The 19,208-nt window shown below is 40.9% G+C and overlaps 1 protein-coding gene and 1 long non-coding RNA gene across 3 annotated transcripts; one reads left to right on the top strand and one right to left on the bottom strand.

Annotated features, from left to right (window-relative positions):
* Nucleotides 1-4,259: 4,259 nt before the first annotated feature.
* Nucleotides 4,260-7,237, bottom strand: LOC116635112. The gene is made up of 3 exons (XR_004300106.1): nucleotides 7,199-7,237; nucleotides 7,017-7,060; nucleotides 4,260-6,207 (listed from the first exon to the last, which is right to left on the bottom strand). It is a non-coding gene; the product is annotated as an uncharacterized LOC116635112 (long non-coding RNA).
* A 3,413-nt stretch (nucleotides 7,238-10,650) lies between these two features.
* HIGD1A (HIG1 hypoxia inducible domain family member 1A) lies at nucleotides 10,651-19,208 on the top strand. 2 transcript variants are annotated; one of them, XM_032408869.1, is made up of 5 exons: nucleotides 10,658-10,788; nucleotides 13,138-13,226; nucleotides 16,404-16,518; nucleotides 17,163-17,297; nucleotides 18,190-19,208. In XM_032408869.1, the coding sequence occupies exons 3-5, from the start codon at nucleotides 16,422-16,424 to the stop codon at nucleotides 18,237-18,239; spliced, it is 282 nt and encodes a 93-aa protein (XP_032264760.1). In that variant the 5' UTR covers nucleotides 10,658-10,788; nucleotides 13,138-13,226; nucleotides 16,404-16,421; the 3' UTR covers nucleotides 18,240-19,208. The 2 variants fall into 2 exon arrangements, with proteins under 2 accessions (XP_032264761.1, XP_032264760.1); XM_032408870.1 differs by lacking the exon at nucleotides 13,138-13,226 and having other exon boundaries at nucleotides 10,651-10,788.

Genomic DNA, 19,208 nt, shown 5'->3' on the forward strand with positions numbered 1-19,208 from the left:
ATCAGGCTCTCTGCTCAGCAGAGAGCCTGTTTCTCCCTCTGCCTTCCACTCTGCCTATCTGGGCTCTCTCTCTATCTCTCTGTCAAATAAATAAATAAAATCTTAAAAAAAAAAAAAGAAAACAATTTGGCAGTTCCTTAAAAAGTTAAAACATAAAGTTACCATATGATCCGCCTAGGCATATACCCCCCAAAATTGCAATCATATGTCCTGAGGAAAAAAAAAAACATGTACATGAGTGTTCCCAACAACTTTATTAATAATAGCCAGAAAGAAGAAACAATCCAAATGTTCATCAATTGATGAATGGATAAACAAAAATGTGGAATATCCATGCAGTGGAATATTATTTAGCCATTAAAAAGTAATGAAACACCTATTCATGCTACAACATGTATGAACCTTGAAAACATTGTGCTAAGTGAAACCAGACACAAAAGTCCACATGTCCTATGATTCCATTTTTATGAAATGTCCAGAACAGGCAAATCTATAGAGAAAGAAAAGAGACTGGTGGTTATTGGAGGGATCTGGGGTAGGGAGGGTAACGGGGAGTGATAAAGAATGTCACCCGTATTTGGCATGATGGAATATTGTTCTGGAATCAGATAGCAGTGATGTGGTGATGGTTATACAACTTCCTTGAATATATTAAAAACCACTGAACTATAAAGTTTAAAGGGGTAAATTTTACAGTGTGTGAATTATATCTCAATGTTTTAAAACTCAAATATGTCACAAAATCAGAATCAGTGTGATATACTTCATATAGAACAAAGTGGGACTAATCACCTTTATCTGGTTGTTTGCTGTGATAATAAGGGAGAAAAGCAGAGCACAAAATTGAATAGATTTCAGTAATGCATTCCACAAAAATTAATGGAGCTCTTGCCATCCTATGCAACCGTGCTAGCAGCTTCAGAGTGTACAAGTTGAATGGTCCTCGGCTCCTCTCTAAGGGTCTTAGAAGCTAATGGAGAAGCTTAGAAGAGGGCACAGTGTACTGACAGCCCAAGCAGGGTTGGTTGTGCTCATCTATCCAAGCATGGCTCGTCAGAGCAGGTCACCAGCTTCCAGTCCTGAGAGCCGCAGACAGGCCTCCCTGGAAAGGGAATGACTGGTGAGATGAAGTCTAACAAGGTACCCAGGAGGGAGACACTTGAATAAATTACAGAATGAAATCACACCTTGATCTCCCAGAGGAGAGAGAGCAGTTATTCACCCTTCTGTATGGGGCCCCTGGGAAGGATTGGGCCCGATTAAGCTGACTCCTGACCTAATCTTAGTGCAAGTTCTTATAGGCAAGGGGACAGGGGAGGGGGTACATTAAGAAGCAGGAAAACATGAGTCATCATGCAATAGGTTTTATCAGAGATTAAGAACATGAGGGAAAGGGGGATAACTTTTAAAAAGTACAACCTGGGTGGGAAGAGATGGTCCCACTTTAGTAAAGTGATGGAGAGTAGAGGCATAGCCTGGCCCATGTGAGGCCTGATGGAATAACGGGGCCTAGCTTGGTACTGAATGATAGGCGAGGGGACAGCATCACACACAAACAGCAGACTGAGCATGATGGCTGACTCATGTCACAGGAACAGCAGTGTGGAGGAGACACAGCCAAGACTGCAGGGATGGGAAGAGACCAAAGTCTGGGATGGTAGGTACAGCAGGAAGATTCTAGCCTTCATGAGGGTGCAGACTGGAGCAAGAACTAGTCTGTTAATTACCATTTTTATCATTACTGTGCCTCCCTGACTCTTCCACTCTATGAGTTTGTGGGGCCTTGGGAAACTGAGGTTACACAGAATACAAAGCAAAATGCTAGAAATGTCCCAAGACAATACAAAGTGCTGGGGAAAGGGAGTGTGTTTCAAAAGAGGAAGAAGTAGCAGGAGATTGGGAAAGATTTTACTCACAAAGGCAGTAGCATATGAACTTGAAAGCATGTGAAAGATTTAAAAAACTCCTTCCTGATCACAGTAATATTTAGTTTGAGAAGTATGGAAAAACACAAAGAAGAAATGAAAATCATAAATTATTCTACTACTCAGATAAAATGACCATTAACATTTGAGGGGTTTATCTTTCCTCATTTATTTATTTATATCTATATATCTATTTATATCTATATCTGCCTATAAATACCTACATCTAACTATATAGGCATATAGATATGAAAGCACATTGTGTTTGTGTATATACACACACACACACATATATATATTTTAAAGATTTTATTTATTTATTTGAGAGAGAGAGCACAGAGGGAGAGTGAGAGGGAGGAGCAGACTCCCCGCTGAGCAGAGAGCCTGACATGGGGCTCCATCCCAGGACCCTGAGATCATGACCCAAGCCGAAGGCAGAGGCTCAACTGACTGAGCCACCCAGGCGCCCACACACATATATTTTTATATTTCAAAAAACACTTGTGATTGATAAGGATTCTGACAGGGAAACAGAAGGTTAGACTCAGAATAAGAACAGGCAGAGGAAAAGAGCATTGCAAGGCAATGGAGCATTCTAGAAAGAGCATGAGCTAAACAGGAATGGGTTGAAATCCTGCCTCTGCCTCTATGGAAACTCTAGCAAGCTAATTATGCTGATCCTCAGGTTCCTCATGTGTAAAATGGGTATAGCAATATTTACGTGTTAGAGCCGCTTTCATGATCAGAGACATGAATGTGTCGAGAGCATAGCAGTGTGCCTAGAGAATGGTAGGCACAGAGCATGTGTCGGGATAGAGCAGGCTGTTTGGGCAGCTGCATGTAGCTCTGCTTGCTTCTGGTGTGAGATACTTGCAGGTAATAGGGAGGTCAGAGACAACTCACTCACTGTACCCCATGGATCACAAGGATTCCAGATCTCAGCTAACTGTAAGAACAAATCAGCCAGAAGTGGTAATAAATCTTTTAAAACTACTTAACAACCCACCCAATTTCTACAGAAATCACTGTGTAGTACACACCACCACAATCAGCTGTCTCACTGCACAGGATTTCCCTCTGAACAGCCGTATTACACTAGGCAACAGGCCAAGGTTACTAGCTCACATTTTTAATGGTTATTCTAATATTCTTCATGCTTGAAAAATTCTTCTGACCCTTATAAACCAAAGTGGCAGAAGGACTATGGCTAGTACTTGACTGCTGATTCACTGAGTGAACTTGGGTCAGACAGATAATCTTTCTCTTCTTGTGTCTCTTGAAACAGGGCAGGCAGGTTCCTGTCCCTGAGCAGAAGCATCAGCACAGGGAGAGTAACTCAGGGCCACCAATTTGGGTGAAGTGTCTGCATATCCGTTTTTCTGCAAAGCTATAAAAGTAATTGTCCATCCATCTCTGGTGAAGGAGACCATTATCCTGTCCTCACTGTGATTTGGATCATTTTAGATATCGGATACATTTATGAGCCCTTGATTCATTAAGCCATCGAGGCAAACAGATGGTGCCTTGTAATCAGGGTGAGGGCAAAATGACTTGGAGAGCCTGGAGATCAGTCAACAAAAACCTATTTGCAGTGCCATTGAAGATGGCAGTGGCTCCCAAAAGAGGCACCTCATTCTCAGAGAATTAGCAGACTATAAAAATAGCCCTAAATCATTGTTGAGAGAGAGACAGAGTGAGGGGAAGCAGAGAGGCAATCAGTATCCAAGGCAGTGGGGGAGAAGCGAGGGGGGCTGTGACAGGACGACTGTGTAAAGGGTGGGTGACCAAGAGAATTCAGAAGCCATAGGAGCCCACAGGCCGCGCCTGGCTACTGCAGCCCCAGTAGCTGAAATGCAGCCCGTGTCACTGAACTCAGGTACTCACCTCTGCAAAGAGACAACCTTGAGTCATTCAGCCAGTACTTACTGGAGGCCTCCTATGTGCAGGACACCACTAGGCTAGCGCCGTGGGCGATACAAAGATCCCTGTAACAGAGGCTCTGCTGCCACGGTGCTGGCAACCCAACGTTCACATATAACCACAGTACTCAACATCGTATCAAGTGCCAGCAAGCAGCTAGGGAGGGAGCCCAGGGAGATCACGTTTATCCTTTCTGATGGAAAGAGCTATTTGCCTATGATAAATAGAAAGCTTTTGCTTCCAGTAATCAATTGTGTTTTCGTATAACCTAGTTCCATATCTGTGCAAAATACAGATCATAAAAATAAGGCAATCTTTTTAGTTATATAGATTATATAAGATTATAAGTTTTCTAATTTAAAAAATCAGGATATAAAACACAAAACTGAATATTTTCTATTAAAGGGCATATTTAATAACAAAATATATGGAATATAAAATTATATAAATTTTTAAGAAGGAATGATTGTGTTGTTAATCCCAAATCCGAGTGTCTTCAAAACAAAGCCAATAGGCAGGGGAGATAAAGCTAAGTTAGGGGAGGTCTGTGCCTGCCCACCCCACCTGCCCATCTCCCCTGCTCCCTCCCCCAAAGAACAAAAAAGGAATTTGAGGAGCTGCAATGAATCTAAGATCCATTTTTTAGTGACAACCTCGCAGCTTTTTGTTTGAAAATATTGTCAGTGAAAACAGTCTTGTGTTCCACCCTTAGATGATGTAAATGCATTTCCTTATTTGATCTGTTTAAGAGCTTTCCTGTATAAATAATCCTCTTAACATCACTGCATACAGGAGTCAGGCAAACCTGGGCCAGTTTGGTCAGAGCACATTACTATGACAGTAAAGGCAGAGTCTCATCTCTGCCTTAAATATTCCCCCCCAGAGCTTCATAGGGCTGGCCCGTCATTCAGTTCTCTGCTCAGATGTCACTGGCTGGATGTGGAGAAAGGAGGAAGTTGTGTCAACGAAGGATTTATCCAGGTTTCATATTTGGTTAATGGGATGGATAGCTGTTCCACAAACCAAGTCAGGGAATTTAGGAGAAAGTATAGGCTTATCAGGAGGGGAGTGTCCAGAGTAGGGGGAAGGAGAGGAGAGACATGATTAATTCATTTATGGACATGTTGTGGAATCTGTGGACTACTGAGGTAGAGACGTCCAACACACAATTAAATCTAGAGTTCTAGGGCTCAGGCAGAGAGAGGACAAGAGAGCATCAGTATATAGATGAGAATGAAAAACCATGAGGGTACGTGAGATCATCCCAAGAGGAGAAAAGAGAGTAAGAAGGAAAGTGTGAGAACAGAATCAGGGAAAACACCAACATTTAAGGGACAGAGGAAGTGAATTCAGTGATAGGAACTAAGAAAGAATGGCCAGATTGCAAGAACCAAAAGAAAGGTGTCAAGAGAAGATTTGTGGTATCAAGTATGGTAGTCAAGTCATATATGTGCGGAGAAACTGAATTATATCCACTGAATGATGTCCTTCACTATTGTAGTCTTAGTAGTGTGACAGGAATAGAAACCAGTGGGTCAAGCAAAGAGTGATGTGGAAATAATATGTATATATACTTTTTTTCTCCCAAGCCAGGGTGAGAGAAAATAGAGCAATAACTACAGAAAAGATTAAGAAGCTACGAAGGGGCTTTTTATAAGTAGAAGAATCTTGGGTATGAGAAGCCTATAACAAGAGAGAACAAGCAAAATTACAGATGAGAGAGCAAACAGTTGACAGCTGAGGTGGCAAGAAATGATGGAATCCAGTACAGGGGTGATTGGTGTTCAGTGGGAGAAAGGCGCCCAAGACCAGGAGAAATGACTGAGGTGGATGCAGGTAAGTCCAGAGGTGGGGGCAAAGGGACAGGTGAGAGAAGTTCTCAGTGCTCTCTGTGGAAATGGTTAGTAGGGGAATGAAAGGTGAGGCTGAGCAAAGATAAATAAAAGGATGACTTAGTAGCATGGTTCAGGAAACTTAGAGGTCTAGAGAAGTAATTTAAGATGCTTTGCTGGTTACTGCTTAGGAATATGGCAGGAAGAGGAAGGGGGCTAGTTTAGAGAGGGGAACTCATGAGTGTCTATTATGTTCCATGCACTGTTCTTGGTATCTTATATAGGGTTATTTAGATCACACAGTGTAACCCTATCAGGTACCTATTAATATCTCCATTTTGTTGATGAAAAGTTGAGGTTCCAACAGGCTAAGTAACTTGTTTAAGGTCATAATGTTAAGAAGCATTCAAGTCAGCATTCAAATCCATGTCTTTTGACTACATGCATGTAGCAATCCTGGGGGGACTTCCACTCCTTCCACTCCACCACATTTTTTTCCCCTTGATACTTGTTAAGAAGAATGTTCCTGCCTGGAACAACAATAACAAATAATACTAAGTGCATTAGTGGAAAAATCAATTCAAGACTAAAACGTTTAAAGTATAATATGTTTGTTCACTACAGAAAATATCACTATCTAAACACACAAATCCTACTGCCATATTGATTACTAATAGGAAAAATATTTTACATGGTTGAATGAAACCAATGATATAAAAGTAGGAGACAGTGTCAACCGAAGAGATGAAAGGCATCTGATAGTTCCTTGCTTCTGCTCTCCTAAAGTCTGGTTGTGTGCATCTTATACTTATGATTTTTATGCAAATCCTCTGTAACCAAAAGACTTTTAAAAATGGAAACCACGCAAACACATACACACAAGTGAAACTATTAGTTGTGTTTACAGCTTAGATAAGCTGAACTGACAGGAATTCACACACAAAAACAAAACCAGAAATGTCATAATAATTAACATATATGCACTTATTATATATGCCAGGCAATGTTGCAGTTTTACATATCATTTGAGCCTCCCCAGAGTCCTATTATGTAGGTCCTATTATTGTACAAATGCAGAAACTGAGGCATAGAATGATTAAGTAACTTGCTCAGTATCACATAGCTTGTAAGCAGCAAAGCAAGCTCGAGAGTCTGTGGTCTTAAACACTATTATACTGCCCCTCATAAAATTTAAAAGGTGGTTGTGACTTTCCTCCCTCTGGAGAGTTCTGAGATTGCATTTTAGAACTATACTTCCTAAAGGGCAGAGCGATGGACTAGGTACCTCAGACTTAACGTTCTGAAATGTGTAAGTTGTGAACAAGAGAAACTGTCATACCCGAGCAGAACATGGTGGTCTGACATGATCAGCAGCTGCTCCTTCTGGGGAAAAAAAAATAGCATTTCTTACAAAACTCTTGAAAGACTTGCATCAGTCCAGGGAGGGACCCAATCACTTTTTGCCACAGGAGATTCTTTTTTTGTTTGCCACAGGAGATTCTTTTGTTTGTTAGCTCCTACCTTGTGGGCTAGTTTTAAATAAAACTTTAGGGGCACTTGGGTGGCTAAGTCCGTTAAGTGTCTGCTTTCAGCTCCGGTCATGATTCCAGGGTCTTCAGGCTCCCGGCTCAGCAGGGAGTCTGCTTCTCCCTCTGCCTCCGCTGCTCCCCCTGTTTGTGCTCTCTCTCTCTCTGTCAAAATAAATAAATAAAATCTTAAAAAAAATCAATAAATAAAACTTTAAAACATGCTATTAATGTGTCTGGTAAGTTTTTATTTAAAACAAACAGCTTAAGTACTATTCCATGACTCTGCAAAGTGTAAAGGTACAAAACTGTAGAATATTATGAGTAGCGCAGCAGGGCAGTCCTCTAACATGGAATTTTATGATGGTCTGGGCCTTGACAGTTCTCCCTGGGAATTGCTTTGTAAGGATTATTGCTTTTTCAAAGCAGTAGTCCTTGTCCAGGAGGACAGAGGGATGATGCCCCTGCATGTAGCAGCCTTCCTTCCATATCCTTGAGACAAAGGATGTGGACTCAGTACAAATAATACAATGAACTATATACTGAATAGTTTTTAATTTTCTGGCTGAGTAATGCTGATATTCCCTTTCTAATCCATTCTACTTCACTACAAATTACCTCAAATGTATTCCTGTCAACATCCTGCTCCAAAACCTTCAAGGGCCACCTAATAGAATACTGTGCAAGTTAATTAGCGTTTAAAGTCCTCTCCCATGTAGCTTAAACCTACTTCCCATTATTCTGACTCTGCTTTAGTCACAATTTTTTTTTTTTTTTTTTTGCCTTTTCCCCACTCATTGTCCATGCTAGAGCTACAATCCTATAGTCTACTGCTATTCCTCTGCCCACTGTTTCCTCTTTCTGGAATAGTCTCCCAACTTATTTACATGCTAATCATTCTTCAAAGTTCACTCACCCAAGCCCCAGTCCCAAGAAGCCTTCTCTGAAACTGCGCACTCACTAGGATATCTACCTGAAGCTGCATTCAAAGCACTTACCACAAACTGTCTTTGATGTTTTTCTATACCTGTTCCTTCTACCTAAAAAGATTATAAATCATCTCAGAGAAGGGACTAAGTCTTTAACTTCCAAATCCAGTATAGTACCCAACACAATATACATGTCCAGTGATTGCTGAAGGGGACTTTTAACTCTGGTTTTAAAAATATCTGCGGATATTACCAATTTGCTCAAAAGGTTTAACATTTGGTTTAGACAAAATTCCACAAAGATCACAAAGTAGTTTTAAGAAGGATACAAGGATAAAGGTACAAGGTAATGTACCTTTAAGCTGGGCCTCAGCCTAAAAAGACATCTGAGTTTAGAATCCCATTTCTCTTATAGTAGATATGATCATGTGTAGACTGCTACTTGGAACATGAGAAGTTACAAAGGCTCTCTAAAGAGGAGAAATTAACAAAATAGGCAGATACTTCTGTGCTGTCTTCCCTTCCATAAACTACAAGTGGGTTAGTTTAATACACGAGAAACCAAATAATTTTTTAATGTCTTCTGCATCAATTATACTTCTAAGTGACAGAGTAAGGAGAATGAAATAATACATGATGTACATTTGTTACCAATTATGTCTACATTATGAAAGATGTAATGGTTTGTCAGTTGTCACTGTCCTTTTCTTGTAACACAATATGGAATAAAGGGCAGCAGAATAATTTCTATTTAAAAAAATCTACAGGAGCACGTGGGTGGCTGTCGGTGATCCACAGGGTCCTGGAATCGAGCCCCATGTCAGGCTCCCTGCTCAATGGAGAGCCTGCTTCTCCCTCTACCTTCCCCTGCTTGTGTGCTGTCAGATAAATAAATAAAATCTAAAAAAAAAAATAAAAATAAAAAAATCTTCTACATTATCTGATTGTTTCAGATATTTATCATTATCATTTACCAAGATTTTGGTTTCTATATACCAATCAGAAAGAGATAATTTCTCACACAAATAGGGCAGAGTCTGCCTCTTTCCATACAATTCACAGCACAGTAATTTTTTAAAGCAATAGCACTTCTAAAGCACCTTTCATGCCAAACACTGTGCTAACACTACGTGTATTTCCTCATTAACCAGCACCACTGTTATCTCCGTTTTACAAATGAAGAAAGTGAAGTTTTGAGAAGTAAAACCCTCAGTCATGACTACTACGTGTTCAGCCTGGGGCTAACACCCAAGTTTCCCTCATCCCAAATCTCATTCTCTGGAAATGAGCAAATTAGCTAACATTATTTTGATTTATAGAAATCCCCTTCAGGAATGAATATGCTCACTACTAATGTTAGCCTTTGTATTTCCAGAATCACAGGACTTATTAATGACTTGCTTTCATATTCAAGTCTCTTAGGCTCTTTTGTCATTTTAATTATCCTAAATAAGTCCCTGATCATCCCTACTTATTTTTGCAGCCCTCCAATTACTGCATCGGTTATGTCTTCTTCATTTAACATCACCGGGCTCCTACTGAGCCCAAAGACAGTGTTCTGGGAGAGATGGGCATGAACCAGAAAAAATATGTGCCTTCAAGTAGCTGAAAGCATACCATATAATCAAGGTATGGGGTTTTTAATTCATCATCCATAGCATGAATGTTTTCATCGCTTCTCGGCCTTCTGGCTAAGATCAAGTGTAGCATGAATGTTTTCTACATGTGTCTTAATTATAAGACAAAAGATTTTCAAAATCCGGAGCCCATGGCACTTAGTTCCAACCTGTGTGATACAGCGTTGGCAATATGCCTCAATTCGCGGTTCTACTAAGGGATTGTAATTTAGTCGCAGACATATTCCCTATGGCACTGTCGTTGATGCTTTGCATCAATTCGCCATACTGAATAATTATCTGTCATACCAACGAGCCTGGGGCCTCTGTCTCCGGAAGTTCACTGTCACCAGCGGCCGCTGACACTTCTTTCCTCAGAGAAGCCCCCCCCCCCCCCCGTTCTGGGTGGTCTCCTCTAGCGAACCCATGCTTGCGACCAATGGCTGCCCCTCACCACAATGTAAACTCCAAGAAAGGCTCCACGAGAGGCCCGACAGCGCACGTTCGCGGCAGCACATAACCACCAGGGGAACGGAACGGAACGAGGGCTCCGTCGCCCCACCGCCGCCGGCGCCCCAGCAGGCAGGAACGTCCTCCCTTGAGTCTCCCAAGGGCCGGCTGCGGCCGAAACCCCTCATGGCCGGCCCCGCCCCACCCGCGCACGGAGCACGCAACGTTCGCGGTGCTCGCCGCCGCTGCACGAGGAGAAAGGGCCGAGAGAAATCCGAGGTTCCGCCCGGTAGGAGCCAGGGGCGCTGAAGAGCGCTCGCGCGAAGCCCTGCTCATGAACTCTCACCCATGACGAGATCCCTACGCGAGAGCCGGGGACGCGGAGCCACCCACCGCGCTCGTCGCCCCAGCCAATCCGGGACCCGCCTTATCCATCGCGCACACGCACGCACCCACCGGGACCCTCGCCTGCGGGCCGCTGGCTTCTGATTGGCTAGGGCCAGGTGTGGGCGGGACGAGAAGAAGCCGGCTGGACGACAAGTGTGGGAGAGAGCCAGAGACCAGCTGGAGCCGAAGTCCTGTCATTGTAGGTAAGTGAAGATTGAGGGAGTCATGAGAGCGGACGACACCCGACCGCGGGGCGGGAAGAAGCCGGGCAGCGCTTGGCTGGGCCGAGAGCGCCTTGGGAGTGGTGGGGTCCGCGGGGCTGGGAGGAGGGGGGAGATGCCCGGGTTGAAGGGGGCGAGGTGGAATTGGCGCGTTTCGGGCCCGACCTCGTGGTTCAGGGAAAGTTGGGGGGTCTGATGGCCTTTCGGGTGAGGGGATGAAGTAGAAGCTTGTGGAGTGAATCGTGGCCGAGAGGGAAGACTCGCGGAGGGGGCAGTAATGAGAGAGCCTTGGAGGGGGCTGGGGCCGACCTCAGGGAGCCGGTAGCGCGGATAGTACCCGGAGCCGGGAGCCTTCCGGAGAGCGGGCCCGCGCGGTGGGTGAGGAGGGAAGGGTTGGGAGGGCAAGCGCTCCGGCCTTGGAGTCCCGACAAGGTCACGGGAGGGAGGGGGGCGGTTCGAAAGGTTGAGGGCGTAAAACCACACGACCTTACTCTTCTCCACGACCCCGGGTTTCCTCCTACCCTGGGAAGGTAAGAAGGCCCCAGGCCCTGTATAAAGCATCTGTAACGGAATTTAAATTTCTTCAAGAAAGCTAAGCCCGCCAGTTAGGGATTAGAAAACAGCGCGGGTTTAGAATTGGGAGCAGCTGAAATGATTCGGCAGTGTTTCTCGCCTTTCTCTCTCTCTCTTTTTTTTTTAAATGTTTTATTTATTTATTCATGAGAGTCAGAGAGAGAGAGGCAGAGGGAGAAGCCGGCTCCCCGCCTAGCGGGGAGCCCGATGCGGGACTCGATCCCAGGACCCTGGGATCATGACCTGAGCCGAAGGCAGACGCTTAACCATCTGAGCCACCCAGGCGCCCTCGCCTTTCTCTCTTATATACGGGTGTGGGCAGCACCTAGTTCCTTCTGTCGGGTAATCCCCACCACAGGATTTATACTTCCAGAAGTACCCAGGCACTTTCGAGTTTGACCGGTTTGGATGGAAAAGTTCAGACAGATTGAAGAGGCACCAGGTCCCAGCGTGACACACAAGTTTGAGTCCTGAATACCAGGGCATCTCTTAGTTCTTGTGCCCCAGAAGCGGTTGAAGGGGGCTTCTTAAAATACAGATTCCTTGGGCCCTGCCCCAGACCCTCTGAACCAGAATCTCCAGGGTGGGGCCTTTGCAGCCATTTTAAACAAGCTGACAGGTGACTATTGGAAAATCAAAATTTGAAGTCCTTGCTGTTAGTAGTTCTGTGACCAAAATGACAGGCTGTGAAGATCCTTCAGTCTGTTACATCACCTCATGCTGGGCAGCTCATCTTCCCTGACATCTTTTCTAGGTTCCCATGCATTTGGAAAGGTCTGCAGTAGTATCTTACTAAGTTTAGAGAATAATTAGTGTTTTCAGATTGGCTTTGAATATCATCTGGTCATTGGTGCCTCTTTTTCTACCTGTTCAACTTTTTGGCAGAGATCTGGGTCAATTGCTATGGACAGATGAGAAAATTTAAGGGAAATCTAGAAGTCCTGCTAGTGAAAAAGATCTGTTCAAAGCACAGTTGAAATTGGTGGATGAGTTAAGTCACTGGGGAAGAAAGTTCCATTTAATTTTAGGCATGACTTGCATATTTTTTACAATTCAAAGAAAGAAAGGCAGGCTTCTGTTAAGGAATGGATTTTAATATTTTTCAGATTAAATACATTACCAGCAAAAGATTGATGCTTTGGCAATATGTTGTCAATCAGAACAACTCTGGAATGTATCAGGAGATCTGGGTTCTAATCCTCCCCTGCCAGAGATACATTCTTGATGTTGAACAATTCATATAACCTTTTTCCATCTGTAAAATTGGGCTACTGGCAAGGATTGTCTGGGTTGTTATTCTCAAATTATATGATTCATAGTTATTGATCCTGATACATTAAAAGTTAGCCATTTTCAATTTGTGTGGCTGTAAATCATGAATACTTGGGAAACTTTCAGATGGTAATTAGGAAGAGAATTATCAAATTTTTATATGCAAGGAGTGTTATGAATATATAGTATATTAGGTATAAAAATATAATTTGAAGTATAGTATAATAAATCTGTGATGTGTTGGACTTTTTATATTCCTCTTTATTAATTTTATCTTTAAATGCGCCACAAGGTGTTCTCGATCAGAAACAGGTTATCATTAGCCACTGAAAGCAAATAATGACCACATGGTTTCCCCCACACCCTTATTCTTACCCTAAGGATTACTCTCTCAAAACCAGATCAAATGTCCTACCCGTACAAACTTCAGAGTCTCTATCATAGGTGAGGAATGGAGATGAGTGGATTTTCTTCTTTTATATACAGGAGAGAGATTGCCATCCCCTTCCTTCCTGAAGGAGGGAGAAAAAACTTCTGCTCCGTTGACCAGTTGAACAATTTACACTGCTCCAGAGGTGAGAGATTAGAGGAAAGACCACTGACTTTCTTGTTTTTAAAGATAATTCCCAAATGACTTCTTAGTTTAGGAATAATTAAGGCAAAGGAAGAAAACATGCATATATCTGCAAAAGAAGGTGCTAGTTTTATTTTTATTTTTTTTATTTAAAATATTTTATTTATTTATTTGACAGAGAGAGAGTACAGGTAGGCCGAGAGGCAGGCAGAGGGAGAGGGAGAAGCAGGCTCTCCACTGAGCAGGGAGCCCGATGTGGGGCTCGATCCCAGGACCCTGGAATCATGACCTGAGCTGAAGGCAGACGCTTAACCGACTGAGCCACCCAGGTGCCCCAAGAAGGTGCTAGTTTTAAAAAGTGGATTGTGTTATATAATAGTTTTGTCTCTTGTGGTTGCAAGGAACTAAGACCTACTCAAATTATCATTTCTTCTTTCATAAATAAAATATAAAAATTAAATAAGCACTTAGGTACCTACAGTTTGGCATTTTTCTTACTGACCAGTTAAACTCTACAAATGTGTTTACTTGTTATTGTTTTCACCAAATTTTCCTAAATTAACAATAATTTTAATTGTTGAAATAGATTATTTTTAAATTTATTCAACAAATATTTTGTGCTATGCTTACTGCATGCAAAGCATCATGCCAGGCAGTGGAGATATAGATACAAGCAGGACATGTATGGCCTGCTAACTTCAAGGATTCTAGCAAGAGAGACAATTGAACAGGCATTTATAAGAAAGAATTATTTTAGAGAAAGCGTATTTTAGAGACTGCATAATCAAAGCAATGATCATACTTAGAAAGTCAAAGGAGACTTCCAATGAAAGTTAATTACGAACCTGAAAAATGAGAGGAGTTAGCTAGGAAAAAGTGTCTGAAGGAGATGAAAAGGGAGGAAAAGTGTTAGGCAGAGAAATCAGCTTGTACATAGGCACTGAAGTACAGAGAACATCTTTAAGAAATTTAATGTGATTAGATTATGGGGTTCATGGCCAGAAAGGTGGAAGGAGGATCTGTGATAAACCCTCATGACTTTGAGAAGCTTAAGGTTAGTTTTGAAAGCAACAAATAAGCATATACTCACCTAAAATATAATGTTTAATATCTCCATCTAGTCCATTTATGTAGTTTCTTGAAGGCCAGTCTCAAATATTTCCCAAACCTACTTTAGCTAAAAGATACCACACTCTAAATTCAGTTCTCATTCTCTGTTATGCTCTTGAAAGTAATCATACTCTATTCTGTCCCTTTAAAAAAAAAAAAGGATCTAATTTTTAACCATTAATTATTTTAGTGTTTGTTTTAACTCTTCACATATATAGTGAGCATCCTGAACCTAGAGCTTGTTGAACCTTGTATATAATAAAAGCTCAGTAAGTAGGGGTTTATTCAGTTAGCAGGTAACGGAGTACAAAAGAAGAAGAGAAAGACTAGTTCGAATCTGTTTCCTCTTATTTAGCTGTGTGATGCTGCACAACTCTCTGGATTAAGGTTTTCTTTGTCAGATAACAGAATTGGATTCTTCCCAATGGGGATGGGGGCTGAGAAGGATGATTTCACTTTTCAAACTAAGCACTACGCCTCCCTCTAGAGTTGGATTTCCTTTGAGGGTGTTACCTACTACTAACACTCCTGGAATAGCAAAGTGTTGAATGAGAGTTATTATTGAAGGGAGTATGATGCATGATGCACATGAAAAACCCAGAGGTGGACGTAAGATGTTATATAGGTAGTGGGATGGGCAATTGACTTTTGAAGTTATTATAACTGACACTAATCAGACTTGTACACTTAACATACTGTGTTTGACTCCCTTTTATCTATGGATCACATTTACTGGCGGTTTAAATCCGCTCAGGGAAGAAGGAAGTATATACATATTTATTGTGACTAAGGTGAAGCTGAATTTATTTTCTCATTATGATGAAACACCTATTAAATAGCTTCCTGTGTAAAGAGAGATGACCGAAAAAGGGAGAATGGAGGTAGAGAATTTTAAGAGGGAGGTCCAGGGAATGTAAGTTCTGTAAGGGAAAGTAGAGCTGAAGCTTAGGAGATACTCAGTCATTAAGAAGACCCTGAGGGTTGTTCAGTTTTTTTGCTGCAGTGATGTTAAAAATGGTAACCCTAAGTAAAAAAAAAAAAAACTAAACTAAAAGGCTGTATTATGTTCAGTGGAACGTAAATTATGCTTAAAAAGAGGCATTTCTAGCAATAGTGTTTAAAATAAAAGCTTTGTCCTTTTTTTTTTAAGATTTTATTTATTTGAGCGAGAGAGATTACAGAGGGAGAGGGAGAAGCAGACTCGCTGCTGACTGAGCGGAGAGCCCAATGGTGGGGCTCAATCCCAGGACCCTGAGATCATGACCTGAGCCGAAGGCAGCCACTTAACTGACTGAGCCACCCAGGCGCCCCAATAAAAGCTTATTCTTATAAAGAAGTAAATAATGAGCTAAGTAGAAATTTTGGTTATTCAGAACAGCTGTAATCTTTTCCCCAAAACAGCCACTATTAATGTAATAGGGGAAGCTATTCAAAGGTGAGAACTGAAGCCATGTAGCATGTTGGAGTCGATAAGTCAGTCTCAGTTGTAACCAATAAAAACTACACTCAAAAGTGTTTAGTAGGATATTCAACATGTTTTGAAGAGGCAGTAAGGAGTATTGGTTTGGTTTGAGTGAAGTCGTTAAGTTAAACTGACTAAGTGTGAAAATAGCCAGAAAATCAATGGCTACTATTTTAATTGACAAAAGTTATTTTGATTAAAAAAAAAAACTTTCACTGTTATCGGCGATGTGGTGCTAAAGAGGAATTGGTTGGGGTGCCCCAGTAGCTCAGTCGGTTAAGCTTCTGACTCTTGATCTCAGGGTTGTGAGTTCAAGCCACTTGTTGGGCTCCATGCTGAGTGTGGAGCCTATTTAAACATAAATAAAAATAAAAAGGGATTGGTTGTATGGGATAAACATCAAAACAATGGGGGGGGGTATAAATACAACTCTTCCTAAAAGTAGCTGTGGGTTAAAAATACAGTTAGTTTCTAAAATATACTTTTTAAACTTCATGGATAACATACCACGTATTTATGTGGAAACTAGGAGTATTTTAAATACATCCAGCCGTTCAGTGTAGTAGTTGCTTTTAATTATAGAACCTCCTGGAAATTCTCTTTCAGGAGGATTCTTCAGCCACTATGTCAACCGGCACAGATGTTTCTCTCTCTTCATATGATGAAGATCAGGGATCTAAACTTATCCGAAAAGCTAGAGAAGCACCGTTTGTTCCCATTGGTAAGTTTGACGTTGATGTTCTAATAATCTGTCTGTTGTAAGCTTTAACTCAGAAGTGTGGTCAACTCATTCATCAAGCACATTCTGAAAGCATTTGTTTTCATATATTTTGTTCATATGTTGAAATATGTAAGATTGGCTTAATACAACTCTCTCTATAAAAATTCTTCTGTGTGTCTTCAGAAGCCTTTGTTTATTGACTCTTATTTCAGTGAATGTGTTGGGGGACCCCACGACCACCCTCAGTCTCAGTGATTTGCTAGAAGGACTCACAAGACTCAAAAAAAAAAAAAGCTTACACTCACAGTTATGGTTTATTACAGTCTCTGCTATGTTACCTGATTCCCTTCAGGGAAGGAAGTAGGACTGAGAGGAGGAGTTCCCCTGGCACTCTTAAAGCACCTGCTGGCTCCACAGCCCACATTTTGAAGATGATCTTAACTTTCTGAATCTGCTGTTTGCTACCGATTATGGATTTTGGGTTTTGAGGGGGAAAATTAAAAACTCAATTTGTATGTTAGTTAATTAATGGTCTCAATGAAACATCTTTGTAAAAATAGTAGAAAGTACACTGATTGATAGTAAAGTCATCTTGGTTCCCTGACCCCATGCATATGACATACTTGTGACTATTTGTTTTACAGGAATGGCGGGGTTTGCAGCAATCGTTGCATATGGATTATATAAATTGAAGAGCAGGGGAAATACTAAAATGTCTGTTCACCTGATCCACATGCGTGTGGCAGCCCAAGGCTTTGTTGTGGGAGCAATGACTCTCGGTAGGTTCTTAGAGGAAATTTTCAAGTTTGTAATTCCCATTAATAGACTTTATAAATCAAGGTAGATACTTTTTGCTGACTTTGAAGTAGTTTGAAATGTCACTTACATCTATTTTCACATAAAAATTGGATTAGTAGTTCAAGTAGTGACAAAGTTTTACTGTCTGTGATACATCTTACCACTGTTTTAAAGAAAGAAAAAGCAATTCTGTCCATCACAGAGTTTATAATTTCACTGGAGTCTAGATATGTAAATAGGGTTGGTAGTAAGATCCATTATCTGGGAGAGACATAGGACTACTATTTTATTGAATTTTTGGAAGTGGAAAAGTTTGTTGTTTTTTTTTAGAGAGAGCCTGAGAGGGGTGGGACAGGCTGAGGGAGAGGGGGAGAGAGAATCTTAAGCAGCCTCCATGCTCAGCGCAGAGCCCAACACGGGGCTTGATCTCAGGACCCTGAGATCATGACCTGAGCTGAAATCAAGAGTCGGATGCTTAACCGACTGAGCCACCCAGGTGCCCTGGAAAAGATTTTTTTGATGTAGGTATTACACTCTTTTATTGGCTTTATAATTCGTTGACTTTACTTATTGTTACATAGCAAGAGTGACTCCTTTTAAAGTTGTAAGATAAATATTGATCTTTAAAACAAATATTTCAGTAGTCTGAACTAGTCATACTAGCCTTGAGCTGCTTGGGAACCTATATAAAAAGAATTTCAGAAATTTAAATAGTTTAAGAAGGCAAGAGTATAAGCAGCCTAGGGTCTTGTTCCTCTTGTAAATATTGCATGCTAGGAGGGTGCTACTTTTAGCTATTTTATGAACTGTTTTCAATTTTCTTAATATCGTGGAAAATATTAAATGTTTAAATACATTTTTTTTTTTCTTTAGGTATGGGCTATTCCATGTATAAGGAATTCTGGGCAAAGCCTAAACCTTAGAAGAAGAGAAACTGTCTTGGTTTTGTTGGTGGTGCTTGCTTTAGCTAGGCATCTCATACTGAGTTTATATGTTTATGTTGAAAATAAATCATTTGAATGGGTCACACAATAACATAGTAATTTAAATATTGGCTTCCTTTCTTGCAGGCTTGATTTGCCTGGTAACCAAATTACTAGTGACCAGTTAACTAGCTAGGTCATTCAGCGGAGTCAAATTAGAACAAAAGAAACATGTCACTTTTAAATGTACTTGATAGTGGTAAAATATGCTCCTTCTTAAACTCTTCTGATAAAATCAGTTAAAAAGAGGACAATTTGCCAATTCTGAGTACTCCCAGTTGCTGCAGAATGCTTTTGATGTTATGTAGGAATCCCATTTAACTTTTTTCTGCCTGTTTTGCAGACTGAGTACTTCAGTTTTTAGGGCTGGTTGGCTCTTAACCCTTTCAAAACAGTGCATGGAATATAATATAATAAGCTTCCCCAAAACCGAAAATACGTGTATTTAAACCAAACCTAAAAAAGCCGATAACAGCTGCTTAGAAGTAGTATTTATTTCAGAATCATACTTGTAAACGTGAGAATAACTCAACTGTGGATCCCAGTTTAGCTTTTTTTGTAATTGCAGAGTTATATTTATGCTGCTGTTGTATTAGAATAATTTTTAAATGTTACCTTAAAATAGAAATGTGTATTTTAAATACTAATGCAAAGGTTAGATGAAAAACTTTTTAAATGTATGAAGTTCGTTTATTTTCTCTGTAAGAATCATAAATGTTAACAAATTACCTATAATTGAAGTGATTAATGATTCATCAGCAAGGTGGTTTGGTCAGACATTATACACAAACTTTGGTATACTCCAGAATGCTTTATTACACTTGTGAAATTTTCTTGTCTAACCTGAATTTACATTCCATGGTGATAACATGGTAAATGTAGTGTTAGTAAAGTCAGTGAACACATCAA

The sequence above is a fragment of the Phoca vitulina genome, unplaced genomic scaffold (genome assembly GCF_004348235.1).
Source record: "Phoca vitulina isolate PV1807 unplaced genomic scaffold, GSC_HSeal_1.0 scaffold10, whole genome shotgun sequence".
Lineage (NCBI taxonomy): Eukaryota > Metazoa > Chordata > Mammalia > Carnivora > Phocidae > Phoca > Phoca vitulina.